Source organism: Melopsittacus undulatus, assembly GCF_012275295.1.
Source record: "Melopsittacus undulatus isolate bMelUnd1 chromosome W unlocalized genomic scaffold, bMelUnd1.mat.Z SUPER_W_unloc_1, whole genome shotgun sequence".
NCBI classification, from domain to species: domain Eukaryota; kingdom Metazoa; phylum Chordata; class Aves; order Psittaciformes; family Psittaculidae; genus Melopsittacus; species Melopsittacus undulatus.
In genome coordinates, this window is record NW_022993942.1 from 2157009 (window position 1) to 2184294 (window position 27286).

The 27286-nt window shown below is 43.8% G+C and overlaps 1 protein-coding gene across 1 annotated transcript in view; it reads left to right on the forward strand.

Moving 5' to 3' along the window:
* Window positions 1-27286, forward strand: part of LOC117438195 (zinc finger CCHC domain-containing protein 14-like) — an 83910-nt gene that overhangs the window by 22561 nt on the left and 34063 nt on the right. The window contains exon 2 of the mRNA XM_034073677.1: window positions 5512-5635. Within this exon, the coding sequence (XP_033929568.1) occupies window positions 5512-5635 (124 nt within the window). The remainder of the gene's footprint in view (window positions 1-5511; window positions 5636-27286) is intronic.

Below are 27286 nucleotides of genomic sequence, written 5' to 3' on the forward strand. Positions count from 1 at the left end.
TTGAATTTCAGGTGATGCATGAATTAGCATGAGTGCTTTTGTTAGTCTTAACTATGTCTTTAAAGTACACTTTCCTCTTTATGATACTTAAACCCTTGTGTTTAATACTGCTAATATAACTGTTCATCAACTTCTGCTTCTCATTACCTAGAAAACGAGAGTAATTGCCTTGCTTATGAGGCAGGCATTGAATATTATACTACAAGTAATAGATGTGGTTTTATTGCTACATAATTGTGAATGCTCTTGTGGACAGCAGTTTGTGGGCAATGTTCAGTTCTGCTTTTTCTAGTGACTTCTGTTTGTTTCTGTAGCTTTAATAGTGAAAATAAGTTTTCTTATGATAAATGAAGTTAAGAAGGTAGGTGAAGGCCATGAAGTCTGTTTTGATGATGCAGCTTTCTGCTTGGGCATTTTTAGTGTGCAATTTTTCATTGAAATACAGTCATGATAGCAGGCTTTTAAATTGCAGAGACTTTTTTTTTAATTGGAATTAAGTTCTTGTATTCTTCATGGAAATAATTTGAAGTGACCAAAACAAGGAATTTGTTCGCCACTTCTCATTGGCAGGCCAATGGTATTCAGCCATCTCCAGGAAAGCAGGAGTTCATCATGCTAATGGTTACTTGGGAAAACAAATACTATTACTCAGAATGTCTCCTTCTTCCCCCAGCTTTTATAATGCTGAGCAAGATATCATGTGGTCTCAAATATCCCTTGGATCATTTGGGGTCAGCTGTGTACCCTCCTAAATCTTTGTGTGCCCCCAGCCTGTTTGCTAGTGGGATGAGGAGCAGAAGCCTGGACTCTGTGTAAGCACTGCTCAGCAGTAACTAAAACATCCCTGTTATCAACACTGTTTCCAGCATAAATCCAACACACAGCTCCATACCAGCTACTGTGAAGGAAATTATCACAGCCACAGTCAGCACAGTGCCATAACATAAAAATGGGATTTCCCAAGAGCCCTTTTCCCCTAGTTTTTTTCTTGAAGAGTTAAAACTGCAGTGTGGAGAGGTTAAGGATATTGCAATATCTCTACAATTGACTGTGGTGTGACTTGTCGTGGTTTAAAGTCCACACACTCCTTTGTTTCCCTCCCCCCCCCCACCTTCCCACTCCCGGAGGGATGGAGAGGAGAGCCGGAGGAATACAACTCCCACGGATTGAGGTAAAATCAGTCCAGCAATTAAGGTATAATAGAAAGCACTACGCTACCACTAACAAATCAATGTTAGAGGAAATAAACAGGGAGAGAGAATACGATACCACCCGCCGACACGAGCCCAGCCCGGAGTGTTAACCCCTCCCCTCCTGGCCAGCTTCCAGTCCCCTCCCCGAGCAGGACGTGCTGTGGTATGGAATACCTCCCCGACTAGCCCAGACCAGGCGCCCTATCTCTCCCTCCTCCCTGGCAGAGCATGAGCTACTGCTGAACCCATGACATTATCCACCCCTTATTCCATACCATTCACGTCATGCTCAGATCCCACATTTTCAATATACCATCATATATATATATATATACACATCTGCATACACCCAGACAGATAGAAATAAATCATTTCTTAATACATGGACCAATCCCTATAATGCTATTGAGTCCATTTTGTCCATGGTGTTAGGTTTGTAATAGTCTTTTGTAGCAGGAGGGTCTGTGTGCAGTGCTGGATTGTTGCCTCCTGATGTTGATCATCCCTTTACTGCAGAACTCATCTGGTTCTATCAAAGTTCATTCTCTGTTGGGACGATGGTTAGAGGGAAGTCAGGGCCAGTCGCTGGTGACCTGAAGACATCTAGTTGATGGACTATAAAAATATTACACAGCAAGCAACAACGTATAATTAAGTTCATTGGCTGTTTTCCCCTAAAAACAAATCCCCTTGAGGTATACATCGGACTTCCCCATCTTCCTGCATTACCCACCAAGTATATCTGGGTCCTTGAGCAAAAGCAATCTTACGAGTGGGTTTGCCTTGGCCTGAAACAGGAATAACCCAGACTGTCTTCCCTAGCAAATTTCTCATGTGCACTACAGGAACCTTGTCCCCCTCTACAATATGTAAAAGTTCTGACTGGGCTGGGCCAGCCCTGTTGGCAGATCCTCTGGTGTTGACCAACCAGGTGGCCTTTGGTAAATGTGTATCCCAATGCTTGAAAGTTCCCCCACCCATTGCTCTCAGTGTAGTTTTTAACAGCCCATTGTACCGTTCAATTTTCCCAGAGGCTGGTGCATGGTAGGGGATGTGATATACCCACTCAATGCCATGTTCTTTGGCCCAAGTGCCTATAAGGTTGTTCCGAAAATGAGTCCCATTGTCTGACTCAATTCTCTCTGGGGTGCCATGTCGCCACAAAATCTGGTTCTCAAGGCCCAGGATAGTGTTCCGGGCAGTGGCGTGGGGCACAGCATATGTTTCCAGCCATCCTGTGGTTGTTTCCACCATGGTAAGCACATGGCGCTTGCCTTGGCGGGTTGGGGGGAGTGTGATATAGTCAATTTGCCAGGCCTCCCCATATTTGTACTTCAGCCATCATCCTCCATACCAAAGAGGTTTTAACCGTTTAGCTTGTTTAATTGCAGCACACGTCTCACACTCATGAATAACCTGGGCAATAGTGTCCATTGTTAAGTCCACCCCTCGATCACGAGCCCATTTGTACATTGCGTCTCTGCCCTGATGGCCTGAAGTGTCATGGGCCCACTGGGCCAAAAATAATTCGCCTTTATGTTGCCGATCTAAGTCCATCTGAGCCACTTCAATCTTAGCAGCTTTATCCACTTATTGGTTATTGTGGTGTTCCTCAGTGGCCCGACTCTTAGGTATGTGGGCATCTACATGGCATACCTTCACTACCAGCTTCTGCACCCGGGCAGCGATATCTTGCCATAATGCAGCAGCCCAGATGGGTTTACCTCTGCGTTGCCAGTTGCTCTGCTTCCATTGCTGCAACCACCCCCACAGGGCATTTGCCACCATCCATGAGTCAGTATAAAGATAGAGTACTGGCCACCTTTCTCGCACAGCAATGTCCAGGGCCAGCTTGATGGCTTTCACCTTGGCAAACTGACTCCATTCACCCTCTCCTTCAGCAGTTTCAGCAACTTGTCGCTGAGGACTCCATACAGCTGCCTTCCATCTCTGATGCTTTCCCACAATACGGCAGGACCCATCAGTGAACAAGGCATACTGCTTTTCACTTTCTGACAATTTATTATACGGTGGTGCCTCTTCATCACGCATCACCTCCTTCTCTGGTGACATTCCAAAATCTTTGCCCTCTGGCCAGTCCATGATGACTTCCAGAATGCCTGGATGACTGGGATTTCCTATCCGAGCTCGTTGTGTAGTTAGTGCAGCCCATTTACTCCAAGTAGCATCAGTTGCATGATGTGTAGAGGAGACCCTGCCTTTGAACATCCAGCCCAGCACTGGCAAGCGGGGTGCCAAAAGGAGCTGTGCTTCAGTGCCAATCACTTCCGAAGCAGCTCGAACCCCTTCATAGGCTGCCAATATCTCTTTCTCCGTTGGGGTATAGCTGGCCTCTGAGCCTTTGTATCCCTGACTCCAAAAACCAAGGGGTCGACCTCGAGCAATAGGACACCTTTTGTTAATAGCTGAAGCGCGTGTTGGCACACGTGAGGAGCTAGATAAATCAGACAGATCATCCCTCAACTGTTTGAGATCATGAGATAGTTTTTCCACAGCTGAGATGATGGAAGGGGTAAGATTGTCTTCGAATTCTCGGAGTTTATGAACCATTTCATCCACTGTTAGTGGTGCTACCCTCTGGGAAGATCTCCTGGTCCTCTGTCGTGGTTTAAACCAAGTCCCCCAACTCCCTGAGAGTTAGGAAGGAGAATCCAAAGAATGTAGCCCCCACAGATTGAGATAAGAACGGTTTAATTGCTAAGGCATAACACAAAACCCCTACTGCCATTTACTACTACAAATAATAATGATACAGCAAACAGCAAGTGAAAAGAATACAACACCCCACCAGCCACCGACCCATAACTCACTCCACCCTGCCTGGCCGAGCACCATGTGCTCCCTCCTCCATTTTTCTCCAGAGCTCCACCCCTCCAGCTCTCCCTTTCCCGGTATGCATCCTGGGCATCACGTGCTATGGTATGGAATACCTCATTGACTAGCCTGGGTCAGGTGTCCTGTCTCTCCTTCCTCCCGGCCTCCCCTCCTCCACCTGGCCGGAAAAAAACCTTGAACAAAAACAACCTCAAAACATGCTCAAACAATGACATCCTCCTATGTCGTCGTTTAACCCCAATACAGGACCAGACCTGACTCCGCTTAACTCTTGAAATCAGATGAAATAATTGTGGGCAAAACACACTCTGTATGCGTGCTACTATAGTGATCCCCATCACAATCAGCGTACAAGTCTCAACAGTATTAAAAGGCCATTCAGAAACTTCAAAACCCTCAAATGATGTTGTAGACCATCTGGAGAGAACACTGGGAGGATAGAAGAATGTCTCCTTCACAGGTTGACCACCCGAGAAGGAGAAAAAAGATGTGTTAATTGCTAAGCACTTCTATTATATACCTCCCAAAATATAAAGTTGGTGACCATACCGGGAGCATAAACCAGATCAGTTTCATGATCAATGCTTCTATTGTATTACAAGTCATTAACATAAAGTACAATGAGACAAGAACCTTAGCCCAAACCCCATACTTGATGAACACTAACACAGCTAATATATATGGAAAGTAATTGGTAAAATCCTGAAACCGTGAGATCAAGAGAAAAAACTGTGAGAGCCAATAAAACAGCATTGTGACAAATGACTATAAATCCTGTCAGATTTGTTGTTATTTCGTGGGTTCCTGCCCCACGTTGGGCGCCAAAAAACTGTCCTTTGTTTCCCTCCCCCCCCCACCTTCCCACTCCCGGAGGGATGGAGAGGAGAGCCGGAGGAATACAACTCCCACGGATTGAGGTAAAATCAGTCCAGCAATTAAGGTATAATAGAAAGCACTACGCTACCACTAACAAATCAATGTTAGAGGAAATAAACAGGGAGAGAGAATACAATACCACCCGCCGACACGAGCCCAGCCCGGAAGAGAGAGCTAACCCCTCCCCTCCTGGCCAGCTTCCAGTCCCCTCCCCAAGCAGGACGTGCTGTGGTATGGAATACCTCCCCGACTAGCCCAGACCAGGCGCCCTATCTCTCCCTCCTCCCTGGCAGAGCATGAGCTACTGCTGAACCCATGACAGACTATTGTTTAAAAAATATTTATACTTTAAGTAGCTTTATAGATTAGCCAAAATAATGTAAATTTGTGAATAGCTGCTGACTAAAACAACTTCCCTGAACTGTTACTTGTGGAATATCGGTAGTAACACCCCTTGGTTTTAGAAGAAAAAAACTTCTAACTGCCATCCAAGTGGTTCTGCTCACTCTGGAGGAAGGTGTGTTGTTTGCACATTCCTTCAGTTTATTTTATTGGATTTTTGTGTTTTGTTTTTTTTTTTTTTCAGGTCACTCCAAGATCCGAGACCCCCATCAACAGTGTCAGTACTAGTTTAGAAAATGTACTACATACATCAGCACATTCCATTGAGGAGTCATTACCCAAGAGGCCTTCAGGGAAGCACTCCAAAGGTATGTCCTTTTCCGCATGCACACTTCCAATGGGGTAGCAAACTCCTATCTCTTGGTGGCAATTGGTGTTATTTTAATTGTGATTAGAGACTGGAATCTTGCTTCTTCTCAACAAAGGAAGTCACAGAAGAGGTTTTGCAGTAAGGCTATCAGTGAAAAAATCGTCAGCAAGAGACAAATATGCTTATTTTTCTGTTGGGGAAATAAACAAGAAGTTTCCTTATGAGCTGAAATAACAGCTTAGCTCTCATGAAATATTCTCAGAGTGAATATCTGACACTCCACCTCTCATTCTTATAGTAGCAGGTTATTTCTTGGATGAAGCATATGATGGTGAGTGTTGCTTTACTGGGGAGAAGATGTTTAAAACAGCAGTTAGGCGTCTACTTCTACCTTTCTCTTGGTTCCCAAGAATGTGTGAGAAGCTGAGGGAAGAGGAGTGGAAGACAGGAGAGAAGACTTGCACCTTTCTCTGCACATGTGTGCACCCTGAACATTGTTACAAAATAAGTCTTATTTTTGTAATGCTGTATTACATCCTGACCTGGCTAAAACCTGGGCTTAGCAAATTTGAGTTCACAGGTATGCATTCCATTTCCACACTCCAGGCTATGATTACAGATATTGAAATATTGAAGTGAAAAAGTGATTAATAGTATTTTTTTATAATGCATACAAAAAGCACTGTTAAGTGAGGAAAGCCTTTGAACTGTGAGCTCTTTGTGTAGCAAATAGCTACTCTTTGTGGTATTAATAAAAACAGCTCTGTGTGGCAGAGCTAATGTAGGGGTGTCGTGGTTTAAGCTCAGCCGGTAAATCAGAACCATTCAGCCTCTCTCTCACTCCCCCCCATTCCTCCCCCCGCTCCTGGAGGGATGGGGAGGAGAATAGAAAGAATGTAACTGCCACAGGTTGAGATAAGAACAGTCCAGTAACTAAGGTATAACACAAACCACTGCTGCTACCACCAGTAATAATAATGATAAGGGAAATAGCAAGGGAAGAGAATACAACTGCTCACCACCTGCTGACTAATACCCAGCCCGACCTGAGCAGTGATCTAGCCCTTCTGGGTGACTGCCCCCAGTTCTACATCCTGGGCATGATGTGCTGTGGTATGGAATACATCTTTGGCTAGTTTGGGTCAGGTGTCCTGTCTCTGCTTACTCCCAGCTTTCCCTCCTCCCTGGCAGAGCATGAGACTCAGAAAGTCCTTGGTCAGAGTAAACATGACGTAGCAACAACTAAAAAGATCGGTGTTATCAGCACTGTTCCCATGCTGAAAATCAAAACCACAGCACTGCACCAGCTATTAAGAAGGAGAAAAATGACTGCTAGTGCTGAACCCAGGACAAGGGGAAATGCACCATCATAGCTGCATCACTAGTATATTGCCTTTAAATGTCATAAAAAATTCTGCCATGGACCATATAATTTTTTTATTTGGAATTGGTCTTCAGAGTTCTGTTTCCTTCTCTGCCACTGGCTTGCTGCATAACCTTGCACTGTTTAATGCTGTATAAATGGCAATGAATGATTTCAAAGCATATCTTCACTCAGAGAAGCTGATATGGATTGGAAAGTGTTACATGTCTCAAGAAAATGTTCTTAGCTTGCCTGCACCAGACCTCATTTTCTGTGACATACTCAACTAGAATCCCAGAAGCTATAAGCAGCAATCATTTTTTACAGCAGAATAGTGCTCTAAGTAGCTATTTTTCCAGCTGTAAAAGCTATCTGGGTAGAAGAAAATGCAGCACTAAGCAAAAGCATGGCTAAGATTTGTGGCTTCCATCTGATTAAAAATAGGACAGGGTTCAACACTGTTTTCAGTTGTACTCAGTGATTGCTATTCCAATACCATATATGCCTAGTTTAGTCATGGGTAGCATTCTGTGATCTTTCTGTCTAGCCCTTGTTGTGAAGGATGTGCTTTTCGGTATGTTTTCCTCTGATCTGTTTTTCTTTGTAGAATACCTGCTTAGTTTTCAGAGAATGTAGCTTTTATAGATTTTAGAAGAATTAGAATTTTAGAGGAATTTAGAGTTTTACAAATTATTCATAGATTGCCTTAGTAATAGCGATAAAAGGAGTCGTGGAGCAAATACAATTTTGTTACTAACTGATACTCTCTGGTTCACCAGCAGAGTGTTGAATTCTCCATGATGTATGATCTTTCCAGTAGGGAGTTCTGCCTCTTAAGGTTGGAGTACAGCTGAAGATCATTTGCCTGCCTGGAGCCACCATTGCTTACTTACAGATTTCTGATTCTCATAGCAAATAGACACATCTCTTAATTTAGAAGGACCCACAAACTTTTTAACCTAGAGTACATGAAATTCAGTTGTGAGAGTATGGGATGGACATGTTGACAGTTTGAGAGGATGGGATTTCTTCTCACGATCAGAAGTAGTGAGCTGCCCAAGTTCATCAATCCTCTCTTGGCAAAGTGCTGGAACTAAAAGTGTCTCTGTTAAAAAGGCTGTAGCTAAAACAGAAGAAAAATGGGCAGCTCATGAAAGGTGCAGTATTCATGTCCTTAGCTGACTTAGAGACAGTTTGTATTAATCCAGTGAATGGTTTTAATCCTGATTTGCAGAAATGTTAGTAATTTAACATACTCTGTATGTAGTTGAACAGTGAACGGGTTTGTAGTAAGCTTGGACCTGAAAGCTGTCAGTGGCTATATCTTCCCTAAACCACACTTTGAAAGTAGCTTTTAGTATAAGGTATTTCCAGTTTCTACATTGGAGAGAGATGAGAAGAGTGGAGTATATTGCTGAATACTCCTTAACAAGCTATGGTGGAGGTCTGTATGCACTTGTTTGTATTAAGTGGTTAGCTGGAAACTTTCATACATGCTTCATGTAGAGACTTGTCAAATACATAACTTCTGAATAATTTCACCATCCTATCTGCACAGAATATTACTGCCTTGGGAAACAAATTTATACAATGAGTGTTACTGAGAAGCCTTTATCTCAGAGGCCCAGCTAACTGTGGGAACACTCTCAAGCATTGGGCTCCTGGATCCATGCCATTATGCCCAAATTGTTGGGAGTGGTGACCAGCTGGGGGCAAGCATATGGTTATTTAGGAAAATTCATCAATTCTTTTATGCTGGTCCTTCGGTCTTAGTTAAAACCCCCTCTCCCTACAAGAGCTGAATCAGTGCAAATAAAGCTACATGTGTCAAACTGGAATCAACCTTTCTGACATGAAGATGAGATTTCGTGCTTGCAAGTGCTTGTCTTATAGGCACATACTTTAGCAACAATGCAGCTGTGTAGTGATGGTCCCTTCCATAGGCATGCTTATGTTTCCCAGCACAATGCAAACAAAATCAGTAGACTTATTGGAGGGATTCTGATTCTGGTTGTCTGAAACTTAGGATTTTACCTTACATTTTAGGGAGAGCCATCTCAAACCTTTTCCCAGTAGCAAGTGACCTGGGTGGTTAAAGGTCACTGATTAAAAATAGTATATTCACTAGCAACTTCTGTTTTGTGGGCAATCCTGTGCTGGTAGCTAAAGGAAATGACATTACTATGCCAAAGTCCAGAAGGAGCTATCAGACCTAGGGGAAGTCCCATTCACAGAGCTAATTTGTACCAAGCCTATGGAAGTAGAGTTCTTCTGACTTTGTGTGGCAATTCCCAAAAGAGAGTAGTTATCAAGGACGAATGAAAAATTCAGCTTATTTTGTATTTTAAGATACAAAAGTGATAGGAATTTCCTCTCCCCCAGAGTTGTCATTAATTACTTTATGGTTCCAAGCAGAACAATTTGGCCAATAGATAAATAGCACTGTAGGCAAGTACTACTCTGTGCATGTGACATATTTTAGCAATGTATTAAACATGCTCAGTGACCACAGCATATTTTCCAAAAGCACAGTGGAATAAAGTATATTAGACCAGATGTTGAAGTGCAGAACAAAAGAATCTTTATTATAAAGGCAGTGTAAGTTGCAAAATATTACTGTGCAGTCTTCATACTGTAATTTATTGTAATACTGAGTAAAGTTTTGATTTCTCACAGCCTCTGTTTTAAGTTTTCTGCAGTGGAAGTTCTGTCTTGGTATTTATAAGATGCTCATTGCTGCTGTGAAGTTTTGCAGGTGGCACTTACTACTACTTTCGTCCGTAAAGCAATCTGGAAGATGGTTTTCTCAACTGAACAAGTCTCATTTTGTGCAAAGTGAAAAAAAATCCCCTATTCTTGTCTTTCCTGTATATTTATCTTGCCTTTCTGCTGTTGCAACACAAAACCTTAAAAGCCACTCTGACTTCAAATGAAGCAACTGTTGAAATATGATCCTTATATAGTGAAGCTGAATCACAATTCTTGCAACACATATCTAATGATAGGCACAAACTGCTTTCTGTGGATGGAGAGGTATAAAGCTTTTAGATGTGAAGTGGGTGCAGTAGGCTTTATTCTACAATCTCTTCTTCCATTACTATGCTCAGAAGGAGTACTAAAAACTTCTTGCTTAATTGAAGGTATGCTGTTAGTCCATGTACAGGTTCCTGCAAAGCTTCAACAGTGTCCCAGTTTAGAATAAATACATAGAATAGCACATGACATACTGGACAAAAGGAGCTTCAGTCTGTGGACGTGAGGAAAACAAACTTGAGAGAAAGTGCATCTCAGTAATGTATTGATATAATTTTGGATTAATATCAGGTTGCAAAATATATCCTTGTTTGCAGCAATCCTGTTGACCTTGGGTAGGATACAAGTTGTAGGTAGGTTAAACTGATTATGTGCTGCAAGCTTTAGTATTTGAATTGTTTTGTTACAGTAGTCAGCAGAAATGTGTGGTATAAGCTGTCCAGAACTTTGAACCACTGTTTTTGCTACCTGATTTATTTTTCTTGGCAAAATGTATTTGTATGATCTTGCACCTTTTTTTTGTCTCCCACTTCCTTGACTCATCCTTTTTTACAAGATGCTAGACTGCAGGAGCTCTCTTAGTTAATGGCAATCAGCAGTCTTTTTCTCATGAAATACTGGTCACCAGTTGTTCAGCCTATTGAAGGCAGGGAGAAAATACAGGTGGAGGAAAAAAAGCTATGAAATCCTTTTGGTTCAGGGTCCAGACTTTATAGTACCTTGTTCTGCATCAGTTGTGTAGCTGGATTATTCTATTTTAAATTATATACATCGTCTCCAATAATATTGGGTCAACTACTGTTGCGGTAGGGTTTAAAGAAATATTTAGGCTGTGTTAATCCTTCAGGAAAAATCTCCCTCTACTAACTGTATGTATTTTTTTAGCTGTTTGTATATGTTTTCCTTCATCTTTTCTCTGAAGTAGAACTCTCCCGCTAAACTTCAGCAATGTAGGTTGTTCGATCAAACACAAGGCATTGTATTCCCGACTTACTGCCTCAAACACAGTGGTTGTTTTATGAGTATCAAGTATTTAGAGTTAATTCTAGCAATCAAATCCAAGGATTTGATTTTTAAAGTATCCAAGATACTCTAAAAGAAAGATGTTTTGATGCTTCCCCTGTGCTAGAAGATTATTGTATATTAAGAATTTTTTTGAAGCCTGTATGTTGCATAAATCACGCAGCTTGGTCTTCTAGAGTTGTAGTTCACTTAAGGTTGCAGGTCTGATTTGGCAATAAAGACAATACTCAAGAGTTTTTAATTTAGTTTTAAAAAAATCAAAACCATTGCATTTCATTCAAAGTCTTTTCTGACTGTGCAGTTGTACTCTGTGCTTATGTAGGCAGGCACTGAAGCCCATTATCTGCCCCCTGAAACCAGGTAGTAGCTCACCTTTGGGCTGTGTCACAGCTGGGAGTTCCACATTCCTGGGGTTGCACTTGAACTCTGGCAAATTTATATTGTTAACTGCTAATAAGTTAACTTTTGTACTCTCTAGAGATCAGAGTCAGTTACATACTGTCTTCCTTGTTACAGCCCTTTTCACATAACAAGACTTGTCAAGTGAGGTCAAGGATTGCTATCACAAGATGCAAAGGGGGGAGGAAAGCAGAGCAGCAGTTCTGGGCCCCTCAGTTCAAGGACAGGGAATTGCTTGAAAGAGTCCAGCGCAGAGCCACAAAGATGATTAAGGGAGTGGAACATCTCCCTTATGAGGAGAGGCTGAGGGAGCTGGGTCTCTTTAGCTTGGAGGAGACTGAAGGGTAACCTCATAAATGTTTTCAAATATGTAAAGGGTGGGTGTCAGGATGATGGAGCTAGTTTTTTTTCAGTGATATCCAGTGATAGGACAAGGGGCAATGGGTGTAAACTGGAGCATAGGAGGTTCCACGTTAACATCAGGAAGAACTTCTTTGCTGTGGGAGTGGCGGAACACTGGGGTGGGTTGCCCAGGGGGGTTGTGGAGTTTCCTATGTTGGAGATATTCAAGGCCCGCCTGGACAAGTTCCTGTGTGATGTACTCTAGGTTTCCCTGCTCTTGCAGGGGGGTTGGACTGGATGATCTTTCGAGGTCCCTTCCAACCCTTGGGATTCTATGATTCTGTGGCTCTTGTAACTGAATGAAAAGGAGGGTTCTGATCTGCCTACTCATGCAATAATTGTCATAACTTTTTTGTGCAAATACTCAAAGGTGCTTGTTACTGATGTTTGGAAGTCAAGGCTTAGATTCCTTCATGAGAGCAGCCCTTTTGTGGTTCACCGGCACTTTACATGAAGACCAAAAGGTCTAGGGCTTGACCAAGAGCTGCAGTGAGTTGACTTCAGTGGAAAGTCATGCTGCGTATGGTTACCAGTGGCTCCAGTTTGAGTTCATGACTCACATAAGCACTTTTAATTGTATATATACCATATGCCTTGTTCACATACCTAAAATAATGTTTATATCAAGCATATGCCTAAGGGCATTATCTTGAAGCTGCTGAGTGGTTCCTTTTCTTTAGTCTTGCTTGGGCTTCTTGCTTATTTTGACTCAGTAAAGGTGTGTCATGGTTTGAGCATGTTTTGAGGGTGTTTTTGTTCAAGGTTTTTTCCAGCCAGGTGGAGGAGGGGAGGAAGGAGAGACAGGACACCTGACCCAGGCTAGGCAATGAGGTATTCCATACCATAGCACGTGATGCCCAGGATGCATACTGGGAAGGAGAAAGCTGGAGGGGTAGAGCTCTGGAGGAAAATGGAGGAGGGAGCACATGGTGCTCGGCTGGGCAGGGTGGAGTGAGTTATGGGTCGGTGGCTGGTGGGGTGTTGTATTCTTTTCACTTGCTGTTTGCTGTATCATTATTATTTGTAGTAGTGAATGGCAGTAGGGGTTTTGTGTTATGCCTTAGCAATTAAACCGTTCTTATCTCAATCCGTGGGGGCTACATTCTTTGGATTCTCCTTCCTAACTCTCCGGGAGTTGGGGGACTTGGTTTAAACCACGACATTTTTGGCGCCCAACGTGGGGCCCGAGGGATTGAGATAAGAACAGATCTGAGCGGATTTATGGTCTCTTGTCACAATGCTGATTTATTGGCTCTTAGAGGTTTTTCTCTGGATCTCGCTGTTTCGGGATTTTACCGGGTACTTGGTGTATGGATTGGATGTGTTTGTGTTTGTGTCGGAGGCTTGTAATACGGTGGGGCTCCGGCAGCAGGGGGGGATGGACGTGGCCGTGGACTTGGACTTGTACCAGGCCGTCCCGCTGCTCTTCGCCGTCCTTGTCCTCGTCCTCGTCTGTGTGGAGCTGCGTGAAGCCAGGAAGGAGCGGCCCCGGGAGCTGCCGGCAGCTGAGGCTGCCAGGGAGAGCGGCACGGGGAGCCAAACGGCTGTGGCAGAGCAGCGGGAGCAGGCGGGGGAGGAGCGGAGCAGGGCGGTAGCTGAGCAGGGGGATCACGCAGCGGGGAAGGTGAGTCCCGCGGCCGTTCCCGACCCTCCGATGGCCGAGAGTGTCCCCCGGAAGTCCCCTGCCGACCCCCAGCAGGATGCAGGAGACTACGCAGCACTTCCCAGCAAGGCAGTGGAGGAACCGAGTCCCGCGGCCGTTCCGAACCCCGCAGCATCCGAGAATATTCCCCGGAAGTCACCCGCCGATCCCCAGCAGGATACAGGAGACCAGGCAGCACTTCCCAGCAAGGCAGAGGAGGAAGATCTGGACTCGGGAGAAGAGAAGCTGATAGTGGGAGAGCTGGCAAGCACGGCAGCTACATCAGCCCCAGTGACAAGTGCAGCAGCATCATTTGAGAGTTCTGACGGTTATGAATGGCTTTTGGGTGCCCTTGGGACCTGCCTGCTGATTGTGATGGTTTTCGGCATGGTGGCACACACACAGAGTGTGTTCCATCCACAACCATTTTGTCTGATCCCAAAAGTTAAGCAGAGTCAGGTCTGGGTCTTGTCTAAGTTTAGACAAGTACATAGGAGCACCAGTAGACTGTTCCCAAGGCTGGACAGTCATGAGTGGCAGGGCATGTGGGACAGTATGGCCAGGTATCTGATCCACTGGGCCCCTCCAGTCCTTTGGAAGCATTGGAAGTGGAAGGCAGCTGTATGGAGTCCCCAGCAGCAAGCTGTAGAACTGCTGAAGGGGACGGTGAATGATTTTGAGCCTGGTGGGCCCAGATACTTCAGGCTATCAGTCCAGAGATGCAACATAGAGATGTCTCATGATCGAGGGGTGGACTTAAGAGTGATTGTGTATTGGAAATGTGAGATCTGGGCATGACGTGAATGGTATGGAATAAGGGGTGGATAATGTCATGGTTTGAGCATGTTTTGAGGGTGTTTTTGTTCAAGGTTTTTTCCAGCCAGGTGGAGGAGGGGAGGAAGGAGAGACAGGACACCTGACCCAGGCTAGTCAATGAGGTATTCCATACCATAGCACGTGATGCCCAGGATGCATACTGGGAAGGAGAAAGCTGGAGGGGTAGAGCTCTGGAGGAAAATGGAGGAGGGAGCACATGGTGCTCGGCTGGGCAGGGTGGAGTGAGTTATGGGTCGGTGGCTGGTGGGGTGTTGTATTCTTTTCACTTGCTGTTTGCTGTATCATTATTATTTGTAGTAGTGAATGGCAGTAGGGGTTTTGTGTTATGCCTTAGCAATTAAACCGTTCTTATCTCAATCCGTGGGGGCTACATTCTTTGGATTCTCCTTCCTAACTCTCCGGGAGTTGGGGGACTTGGTTTAAACCACAACAAGGTGGTAGAATCATACTGCTTGGGCATCTCTGTCAGTCCCTACTTTATTAACTATTGAACCTGTTAATTAATCAAAATTGGTGTCCTGGGTTCAGCAGTAGCAGTAATTTTTTATCCTTCTTGGTAGCTGGTGCAGTGCTGTGTTTTCACTTTTGTGCTGGGAACGGTTGCTGGTAGCAAGTATGTTTTTAGTTGCTGCTCAAATGTTTAGTCTGACCAAGGACTTTCTGAGCCTCATGCTCTGCCAGGGAGGAGGGGAAGCCAGGAGGAAGCAGCGACAGGACACCTGACCCAAACTAGCCAAAGAGGTATTCCATACCACAGCACGTCATGCCCAGGATGTAACGGAGAGTTACCCAGAAGGGCTAGTTCTCTGGGGGGTTGGTGGAGGTATCAGTCGGTGCTCGGTCAGGCAGGGTGGGGTGTGTTATGGGTCGGAGGGTGGTGAGGTGTCATATTCTCTTCACTTATTATTTCCTTTATCATTATTATTATTATTACTGGTGGTAGCAGCAGTGACTTGTGCTATACCTTAGTTATTAAACTGTTCTTATCTCAACCCGTGGGAGCTACATTCTTTGGATTCTCCTCCCCAGCTCTCTGGGAGTTGGGGGAGAAAGGGGGGGGAGTGAGTGAACAAGCTCTGTGATTGGGTTTAAACCACGACAATTGACAGAGGTATTTGGAGGTTTTATTTACAGTAGTGTCATAGAATCATAGAATCACAGAACAGTTAGGGTTGGAAAGGACATTAAGATCATCTAGTTTGAACCCCCCTAACATGGGCAGGTACACCCCACATTAAGCCATGACACCCAAGGCTCTGTCCAACCTTGCCTTGAACACTGCCATGGATGGAGCATTCACAACTTCCCTGGGCAACCCATTCCAGTGAATCACCACCCTCATAGTATAGAACTTCCTTATATCCAATCTAAACTTCCCCTGTTTAAGTTTTAACCCATTACCCCTTGTCCTATCACTACAGTCCCTAATGAATAGTCCCTCCCCAGCATCCTTACAGGCCCCCTTCAAATACTGGAAGGCTGCTATGAGGTCTCCACACAGCCTTCTCTTCTCCAGGCTGAACAGCCCCAACTTTCTCAGCCTGTCTTCATACGGGAGGTGCTCCAGTCTCCTGATCATCCTCGTGGCCTCCTCTGGACTTGTTCTAATAGTTCCATGTGCTTTTTATGTTGAGGACACCAGAACTGCACACAATGCTCCAGGTGAGGTCTCACAAGAGCAGAGTAGAGGGGCAGGATCACCTCCTTTGACCTGCTGGTCACTCCCCTTTTGATGCAGCCCAAGATATGGTTGGCTTTCTGGGCTGTAAGCGCACACTGCTGGCTCATGTTCTTTTTCTCATCCACCAACACCCCCAAGTCTTTTTCCATAGGGCTGCTCTGAATCTCTTCTCTGCCTATCCTGTAGCTGTGTCTGGGATTGCACTTGTCACGGTTAAACTTCATAAGGTTGGCATCAGCTCACCTCACAAGCGTGTCAAGGTCCCTCTGGATGGCATTCCTTCCCTTCAGCGCATCAACTGAACCACACAGCTTGATGTCATTGGCAAACTTGCTGAGGGCACACTCTATCCCACTGTCCATGTCATCAACAAAGATGCTGAACAAGACCAGTCCCAACACCAGTCCCTAAGGGACACCACTCGTTACTGGTCTCCAGCTGCACACTGAGCCATTGACCACAACTCTTTGTGTGAGGCCATTCAGCCAGTTCTTTATCCACTGAGTGGTCCATCTGTCAAATTGATGTCTCTCCAATTTAGAAACAAGGATGTCATGTGGTACAGTGTTGAATGCTTTGCACAAGTCCAGGTAGATGACATCAACTGCTCCACCCCTGTCCATCATTTCCGTGACCCCGTCATAGAAGGCCACCAAATTGGTCAGGCAGGATTTCCCATGAGTAAAGCCCTGCTGGCTGTCACCAACCACCTTGTTGTTTTTCATGTGCCCTAGCATGCCTTCCAGGAGAATCTGCTCCCAGGTTTTGCCAGACACAGAGGTGACACTGACTGGTCTGTAGTTCCCTGGGTCATCCATCTTCCCCTTCTTGAAAATGGGGGTTATATTTCCCTTTTTCCAGTCATCAGGAACTTCACCTGACTGCCAGGATTTTTCAAATTTGACGGACAGTGACTTAGCAACTTCATTCGCCAGCTCCTTCAGGACCCGTGGATGGATTTCATCAGGTCCAATGGACTTGTGTACGTTCAGGTTCTTAACATGGTCTTGAACCAGATCCTCTCCTACAGTGGGCCCAAAGTCTTCATTCTCACAGTCCCTACATCTGCCTTCCAAGACTTGGTTGGTGTAATCAGAGCCTTTGCCAGTGAAGACTGAGGCAACGAAGCCATTCAGAACCTCAGCCTTCTCCAAATCCAGGGTAGCCGGTTCTCCTGATAGCTTCTGGAGAGGACCCACATTGTCCCTAGTCTGTCTTTTATTCACAATGTACCTATAGAATCCCTTCCTCTTATCTTAACATCTCTAGCCAGCTTTAATTTTAACTGGGCCTTAGCTTTCCTAACCTGGTCCCTAGCTTCCCAGACAACATCCCTGTATTCTTCCCAGGCGGCCTGTCCTTTCTTCTACCTTTTAGAAGCCACTTTTTCCCCTTAATGTTTCCTCAGCAGCTCCTTATCCTTCCAAGGAGGTCTCCTGGCCATCTTGCTGCCCTCTTGCAACACTCCTGAGCTTGTAGCAGGTGATCCTTGAATATCGACCAACAGTCTTGAGCCTCCCTGCCCTCTAGGGCTATATCCCATGGAAACTTATGAAGCAGGTTCCTGAAGAGGCCAAAGTCTGCTCTCTTGAAGTCCAGGGCAGTGAGCTTGCTGCACACTCTTGTCACTGTCCTGAGGATCTCAAACTCTACCATGTCATGATCATTGCAACCAGGACTCCCCTGGAGCATCACGTTTCGAACCAGCCCTTCCCTATTGGTGAGCTCGAGGTCAAGCATGGCACCTCTCCTTGTCAGCTACATTACTTACAAAAGGACATTGTCTTCCACAGAATCGAGGAACCTCCTGGACTGCTTGTGCCTGACCATACCGTCCCTCTAACAGATGTCAGGGTGGTTGAAGTCCCCCATGAGGACAAGGAATCTTTGTTCCTTATGATTTCATCTTGCTTTTATTTATTCTTGTATCAAGTTTTGTTCTATATATGTGTACTGTGCAATATATTTCTCTTATGAAACACTAGAAAATGAACAGCTTTCTGCTAAAGTAAGGTTTGTTAATGAAGTACTTAATTTTTTAGTACTGTGAAGCCTGTTGAATTTTGCTTTAGTGGGAGTTGGATGATATTTCTGTTTATAATGAATCAGAATCAAGCAACTCTGGAAAAAAGAAAATTTTCTGAATAGTATGCTGGTAAATTCAGCCATGGCAAGGATTTTGCCTCACTGTAATGCATTCTTCAGACAGATTCCTGATCTTGGATAATGCAATGTAGTTGTCAATATCTAATGTGAGACTCTAAACTCATATTTATTACTATTTGCCTTTTTTGTGTCTCTTCAGAAGCACAGGAGGCAACACTGAGGCATGTACATTCCTAGATGGACTCTCTTGTATAGCAGTTCATGTTTATGAAGTCCTGGAAGTGCCTGCTATAGCACATCAGTTGCTAATACAGATGAAATGAAGAGCCATTACCACAACAGCTATGGAAACAATAGCGTGACTTTCTGTCAGTAATGGAAACAGCATAAACAACTTGAGCTTTTATTTAAAATTCTATTAAATAAGAAAATCCAGTTTTTCTCATCTTTAGGTAATGGCTTAATGCAGCACATCTGGAAAAAATGTAGCAGAGTCAGAATAAATTGAGTTGTGAAAACTTTACCTGTTGGCACTAATGCTTAAACCTGCATTTATACTGAAAATCCTTTATAAAGTGAGGAGGTGGGGGAAAGGAAATTTGAAATCTAACAACTTATTGAAGGATAGAAAACATTTTCAAGAAAAAATGATGGTGAATATTAACTGCTAATTCTTCTCTCTTGGCATTTCCTGCTGCAACCTGATGGCAAATAGCTCTCTCTAGGACTGGACATTTCTATGTCTGCTGCTTGAAGATTAAGGGCTGTGTGAAACATTCCGAAATGCTCAGCTGTTCATTTTATCTCTTCAGAACTTAGCACCCCTTATAACATCTGGAAGTGTCTGTTTAAATAACCCTTTTCACTGCCATGTTAAACAGAGGGATACAGGAATTTAAAATAAATGGTTTACTTATCCTTACAAACTGAATTGGACAAAAACCAAAAACCACTTTTAAGAGGAAAATAAGTGATTCATGTGTTCCTAGAAAACCATAATGTCCTTGCCCATTTTTTTACATGCTGTCACAAGTGTACTAATGACAAAATGGCAACTTTCTTGTGTATGGCGTGCTTCATAAACTTTTATAGGTGGTTAATTTTTAGCTGGTAGATATTCTTTCCCTTCCCATATCAGTTTATTGTTAAATCCCCCATTTTCCAGAGCATATTTTTCATTTTCACATACCTTTACATTTAGATTGTTTTTTCCAAAAGGTGGTTCTTTGAGGGTGATAAGCTTAAAGTACAGTAATTGTATCAGTAGCTGGAGTTTTTACTGGTAGTTTCATATACAAATTCGAAATGTTTACATCCCCCACAGATTTTTCTGTGTGTGTGTGTCCATCGGAAAATTCATGAGAGCTTAAAGTAAATCTTGTGCTTCTTGCTTGACTTTTGATGTCAGAATTCTGATACTGTAGCTTTTCTCTGCAGGCATGAGAGGCTGTTTTCAAAAGAATCAGACTACAGTAAGGAAAAGATACCAGGCATTTGGACTTGAGTTAACATTAGAGGAATTGGTGATACTGGAAACTGGAAACAAATTCTGGTTTCAAGTATGGCAGTAAGTCAAGGAGGAGATGCATTTTCCTTGGTACTGAGCACTGACATGACATACTGGTCTGGTTTGGAAATGAAGAAATGGGTGGAGAGGAAGGATGAGAACATAGAATCATAAAATCATAGAATAGTTAGGGTTGGAAAGGACCTTAAGATCATCTAGTTCCAACCCCCCTGCCATGGGCAGGGACACCTCACACTAAACCATATCACCCAAGGCTTCATCCAACCTGTCCTTGAACACTACCATGGATGGAGCATTCACAACTTTCCTGGGCAACCCATTCCAGTGCCTCACCACCCTATCAGTAAAGAATTTCTTCCTTATATCCAATCTAAACCTCTGCTGTTTAAGTTTCAACCTGTTACCCCTTGTCCTATCACTACAGTCCCTAATGAATAGTCCTTCACCAGCAACTCTGTAGGCCCCCTTCAGATACTGGAAGGCTGCTATGAGGTCTCCACACAGCCTTCTCTTCTCCAGGCTGAACAGCCCCAACTTTCTCAGCCTGTCTTCATAAGGGAGGTGCTCCAGTCCCCTGATCATCCTCGTGGCCTCCTCTGGACTTGTTCTAATAGTTCCATGTCCTTTTTATGTTGAGGACACCAGAACTGCACACAGTACTTCAAGTGAGGTTTAGTGAAGCCTGGCATTTCTGGGGTTTGCCACACTTTAGCACAAAATCTGTCATTAGGAAAGGGCCTACACTACCAAGAGTGTTTTACATGGAAAACTGACTTTGCAGTTTTAGTTTTGACAGTGAATATGTTAGCGTAAGAATGTATACATAACCACCGGAATGGTTCTATGAGGTGCTTTATTGCAGCGCTGGGAAACCAGGGGCACTTGCCCAAATCTGGCTTTGACCCCATCACATCGCACTCACAATTTATACATCAAAAGTTTCGCAATTAATGCATATTAAACCTAAATTTCTACCTTAACTCATACATATGCATCAGGGATTGCCTCATCAGTCTATTAGGACATCAGCCTCTTCTGCGCTTGCGTAGTCCCCGTCTGGTGTTCGTCCTGATGAAGTAAGGAGTCTTCTTCAGATGAAGTAAGAAGTCTTCCTCACTTTGTCCTTTTCACCTGTCCATTCTTTGGACAGGACCCAACCATTATGTGGATGCCAGCATTCTCTTGTTTTCACTTGGCTGCCTCTGGTCAGTCTGCATGTTCTGCTTGGATAAGGTTTTACAATACTTTCTTAAATCCACCCATGCCTAAATTACAACTAAGGTACAGAACAGCAAAGTTACAACTAAGGTACAAAACGATTAACTAAGGTACAGAACAGCAAAATCACAATATATAAAGGCCTTCTATTGATTTACAAACTTTCAAATATAATTATTTTTAACATAAAATTTCACCCTTTTCTAACATTTCCCCCCTTTGAAAATACTTCATCTTCAGCAAGTATTTTCACTTCTTTGAACTTAAGTATCTGTTTCCTGATAGGTAGGTGGGGGTGTTGGGTATTTTGGATACTCTCATTACTGCTCCTATAATTCGATGGGTCCATGCACTGCTGCAGGCTATTTTCCTTCGGATACAAATATACATCAGATATATCATCAAAAACACAATTAATATCATGATTACAGTTTGTATGAGGGAACGAACTCATCCAGTAAGATGAAGGCCTAGACTATCAAATAATGCTCCAATCCAATTTTGTTCAATATCTTCCCTTTTCTGCTTCTTGTTCAGTTTTGGTCAGCTGGGAAATATCATGCTCTATATCTGCAGTCACATTGGGAACATGAACGCAGCGATGGTCCACTCTGTCTTTTAAATATCCACAGACACCATGCTCTTTAAGTAACAACATGTCTAATGCCATTCTGTTCTGCACGGTCATTTTGGTTGTCGCCTGTAATTGCAAATTGAAATCTCTGAATCCCTTCTTCGTTATTCTAGCTAATCTTTCCGTTTGACCAATCAACTTGTCAATCATTTCTCTATTTCGATATGCTGCCACTTGGGCAAATAGGGATTCTAAAACCCATCCTACTTTAACTCCCATGGAGGGTTCCTGCCAAGTGTCTTCATCATCATAATTTATATCTCTTCTTGTTCGAATTTGCAGGGTTTCCAATTTGCCTTTAAATGGTGATTTCTTCCAAATTGGACAGAGTAGGTAGTCCCAGAGTAATTTCTTTAGCTGGACCTTCCATGGATAGATGGGTAGTCCAGGTTCCATCACTAGCTGCCCAGACAAAATGTCCCATACTATGCACTGCTGAATACCTACAGCCTATATAATTATCTGGGACGTTACTTGTTTTTCTAGTCCCCGACATGCACACCCGGCCATTAAAGCAATCTTAACTGGGAGTATTGTAATCTTTTCAGGGTCAGTATCACAATCCAAAATTTTGTACAATTCCACCAGGGCATATTTCTGATAATATCTCGACTAACCTTATCCATGGACAGCAAGGCATTTATGTCTCCTGTTGCATTTTGTTTCCCTGTCCGTTTAAAACACCAAGGTGTGTTTCCAATATATTGGAATTTCTGCAGAATACTCATTGACCAAACTGTGTCCCAACCTTGTTCTGAATTATTCACCTTTTTTACTTGTCTGTTTACCTTAGTTTCTTTATCATAAATACATCGTTCCAATTCTCCTCTTATAGAGGTAAACTGAGAATTTAATTTTTCCACATAATGACTTTGATACCAAAACTCCGAAAACACCTTCCTTCTGATATTCTGTCACTGTTAAATTTTTGTTATCTTTTTCCTGACAAGCAATTGTTTTGTTAATTTCTGGAAGTGAAAACATTATTATTCTCAGATGTCACAATTGCTATATTGCGGAAAGAGAATCAAAACCAGACAAATTTGAAGTATTTAGTAGGTCCTATTTCCTACATATGCCACGCACAGGCTTCTGAGCCTGCCCATTTTCCCTGGATGGCTCTCTGATAACAGGGAGGTCATCCTTCACATCAAGGTCTGGCATGGCATGTGTTCCCACTGCTCCATGCCTGATGGGTTGCAGCCAGCAGCAGAGCTAAAGGTTCTTGGTGGCAAACACAGGGGCCAACCCAGTCTTGCCCTTGACTGTGGTAGCAGGCATTTGGTCAACATCAGTCCTGTTGTCAGTGCAGAGTTTCACCTGCTTCATCCAGTAACAAGTCACTACTATAGCAAAGCACACACAGATTTACATTAGCAGAGTAACTATTACAGAGTATATCAGCATGTTGAAGATGCTGATGGCAGTGAGTGACTAACCAAAGAAATTTCTTACAGTGGGGTTCTCCTATCCTCTTAATTTGTTCCATTACCTGCTTTATAACACTGCCATCATCTTAGAATCTTTCTAGCTTTTGCCTTAGCATTTTCTAGCAGCTGCTGTAAATTTGCATGCTCTAACATCTCTTTTACAAGTAGTTTCCTATTACCAACTGGCTAGTAAATATAGGTGGTTTTATACAAAATCACAACCTCTAATAATTTACAAGCACACATATTCAAGTTGCTACTTTTCAGTTACCTGCAAGTGATGTTTGTAATAATTCGTTTTTCTCTTCCTTTATCTCATTTTGTTTGGGGTATTCATGATCAGCTCCTGTAGCTGAGGCATCGAGTTCTTCCACTTGTCTGTCCAGCTCATGGCAAGGCTTGACAAACTCTGCAGGCAGCCACCCTGAACCTGTAGGTAGGAGGACACAAATATACCTCCTCTCCCAAGGTTATCAGTTCTTGACAGGTTAAAGTGATCCCTTAAGGCAGAAACATTCTGATGCAAAAGGAATGTGAAGCAGCTGCAAAACTGCACCTTTGTAACAATCAAAGGGGTTTGCTGTACAGTTACCCACTTTTTTTTTTCCTTTCTTTCTCTGCCACCCTGATGCTGCTTAGGTGATGGCTGAAAAGCTTGTGGTTGCATTTCCCCTCTCGCTTTTTCAGTTAGCAGCTCTTGTTTCAACCAATCTGTCTAACAAATATAGCATTTGGATTAGAACTAATCATCTGGCTTGCCTTGGGTTTGCGGGGGTTTGTGAATTACGTGCCAGAGAAAATTCTTTCTAGGGAAGTATAAAACTTCTCTAGGATAAGCTAACATCTTAAAAAATAAGAAAGACAATATTTTCTTCAAAAGGAATCCAAGAACAGCAAATAAAATAATCAGATAAAACTAGACTAAATATACAATAAACTATTAATAAGTAAAAGTATTTATATACTAACTTGAACATCTCTCTTGATTACACAGATATTTTTACTACCATGGGCTGTGTAATTAGATATGGGCAGCCTGCTTATTTTAATTGCCTGTACAAGAATGTATGTCAGTAGTTACTGAAGCTGCCTTTGAACTGAGTGTTTGGGCTTATGGTCACTTTGTAAGGAATAGTTTTCAAAAGTGAAGTCTACTCTAGATAAATCGGAGAAGGAAGACGAGTCAGACACGGGGCTGGATCTCCAAGCAAATTCACAGCTGTATTCATAACTTTCACATGCTTTGAACAGTTGTATGAAAATAGTAAATTAGCTACTGTTACATGTACATTAGCTAGCTTGGGGAATTAAATTCTGAAGTCCTTTAAAAATGCACCAGTCCCCTAGGCACCAAGCAACAAAATTTGAGCACATAGAATCATAGAATAGTTAGGGTTGGAAAGGACCTTAAGATCATATAGTTCCGACCCCCCTGCCATGGGCAGGGACACCTCACACTAAACCATATTACCCAAGGCTTCATACAGCCTGGCCTTGAACACTGCCAGGGATGGAGCATTCACAACTTCCCTTGGCAACCCATTCCAGTACTTCACCACCCTTACAGTAAAGAATTTCCTCCTTATATCCAATCTAAACCTCTGCTGTTTAAGTTTCAACCCGTTACCCCTTGTCCTATCACTACAGTCCCTAATGAATAGTCCCTCCCCAGCATCCCTGTAGGCCCCCTTCAGATACTGGAAGGCTGCTATGAGGTCTCCACACAGCCTTCTCTTCTCCAGGCTGAACAGCCCCAACTTTCTCAGCCTGTCTTCATATGGGAGGTGCTCCAGTCCCCTGATCATCCTCGTGGCCTCCTCTGGACTTGTTCTAACAGTTCCATGTGCTTTTTATGTTGAGGACACCAGAACTGCACACAATACTCCAAGTGAGGTCTCACGAGAGCAGAGTAGAGGGGCAGGATCACCTCCTTTGACCTGCTGGTCATGCTTCTTTTGATGCAGCCCAGAATGCAGTTGGCTTTCTGGGCTGTGAGCGCACACTGAAGCTCATGTTCATTTTCTCATTGACCAACACCCCCAAGTCCTTCTCCGCAGAGCTGCTCTGAATCTCTTCTCTGCCTAACCTGTAGCTGTGCCTGGGATTGCTCCCACCCAGGTGTAGGACCTTGCACTTGTCATGGTTAAACTTCATGAGGTTGGCATCAGCCCACCTCACAAGCGTGTCAAGGTCCCTCTGGATGGCATTCCTTCCCTCTAGCGTATCAACCAAAACACACAGCTTGGTGTCATCAGCAAACTTGCTGAGGGCACACTCAATCCCACTGTCCATGACAGGGACAATGATGTTAAACAAGACCAGTCCCAACACCAGTCCCTAAGGGACACCACTCGTTACTGGTTTCCAGCTGGACATTTTGCCATTGACCACAACTCTTTGTGTGAGGCCATTCAGCCAGTTCTTTATCCACTGAGTGGTTCATCTGTCAAATTGATGTCTCTCCAATTTAGAGACAAGGATGTCATGTGGGACAGTGTCAAACGCTTTGCACAAGTCCAGGTAGATGACATCAACTGCTCCACCCCTGTCCATCATTTCTGTAGCCCCGTCATAGAAGGCCACCAAATTGGTCAGGCAGGATTTCCCCTTAGTGAAGCCAGGCTGTAAGGTCCTTTCCATCCCTAACTATTCTATGACTTGGGTGGTGCGGTCAGAGCCTTTGCCAGTGAAGACCGAGGCAAAGAAGTCATTCAGATCCTCAACCTTCTCCAAATCCAGGGTAGCCAGTTCTCCTTAAAGCTTCCAGAGGGGACCTCCTTTGTCCCTAGTCTGTTTTTTAGGCACTACGTACCTATGAAATCCCTTCCTGTTATCTTTAACATCCCTAACGAAGTGTAGCTCTAACTGGGCCTTACCTTTCCTAACCCGGTCCCTAGCTTCCCAGACAACATCCCTGTATTCATCCCAGGCCACCTGTCCTTGCTTCCACCTTTTCTAAGCCTCTTTTTTCTTGTGAATTTTTCTCAGCAGCTCCTTATCCATCCAAGGAGGTCTCCTGTCCCTCCTGCTGCACTTCCTTCTAGTCGGGATGTAACACTCCTGAGCTTGTAGAAGATGATCCTTGAATATTAACCAAGAGTCTTGGGCCTCTCTGCCCTCTAGGGCTAAGTCCCATGGAACCTTACTAAGCAGGTCCCTGAAGATGCCAAAGTCTGCTCTCTTGAAGTCCAGGGCAGTGAGCTTGCTGTGTGCTCTTCTCACTGTTCTGAGGATCGCAAATTCTACCATCTCATGATCACTGCATCCAACTTCCATGGAGAGTCACATTTCCAACGAGCCCTTCCGTGTTCGTGAGCACAAGGTCATGCACGACACCTCTCCTTGTCGTCTTCTCTATTGCTTGCAGAAGGAAATTGTCTTCCACACAATCGAGAAATCTGGATTGCTTGTGCCGGGCCGTACCGTTGCCCCAACAGATGTCAGGGTGGTTGAAGTCCCCCATGAGAACAAGGGCCTGAGAGTGTGAGGCTTTTCCTATTTGTCTGTAGAGTTCTTTATCCACAGGTTCCTCTTGATCAGGCAGTCTGTAACATATCCCCACAGTAATGTGTCCCATCATTGGTTTCCCCTTAACCCTGACCCACAAACTTTCTGTTAACTGCTCACCTGTCCCCAGACAGAGTTCCATACTCTCCAGCCTATCCCTAACATAAAGGGCAACTCCCCCTCCCCTTATACCAGGCCTGTCTTTTCTAAAAAGCCTGTAACCTTCCATTCCAACACTCCAGTCATAGGAGCCATCCACTGCGACTAGTCTGAATTTGTTGTAGGATACCTTTAAGCCTTCAGTGTTGCAAGTATTTACCTAAAATCATGCTTGAAAATGCCAGTGTTTCCATGGTATTAAAAAACGTAATTAAGTGTTCCTTTCTGGATATGTTCTGCCTGATATTACAAAGAGATACAGCTTTGCTTGATTAGATCTGCTCAAATTAAGGAATAGATTTTACCTGTTGCTCAGTTGTCCCTAGCTAATGTCAAACTCTTGCAGACTCTTGTCTCTGTATCATAGCTCTCCTTTTGCCCAAAGCATTATTTTATATATTTCAGCAGCATATCCTTGTGTCGTGGTTTAGGTCCAGGCTGTAGATCAGAACCACGCAGCCCTCTCACTCACTCCCCCCCTTTCTTTACTCCCCCCCCCCCCCACTCCTCTCCCAGATTGACGGGAAGGAGAATTGAAAGAATGTAATTCCCACGGGTTGAGATAAGAACAGCCCAGTAACTAAGGTATAACACAAAACCACTACTGCTACCACCAATAATAACAATGATAAGGGAAATAACAAGGGAAGAGAATACAATACCACCCCTCAATACACAGCCCTCATA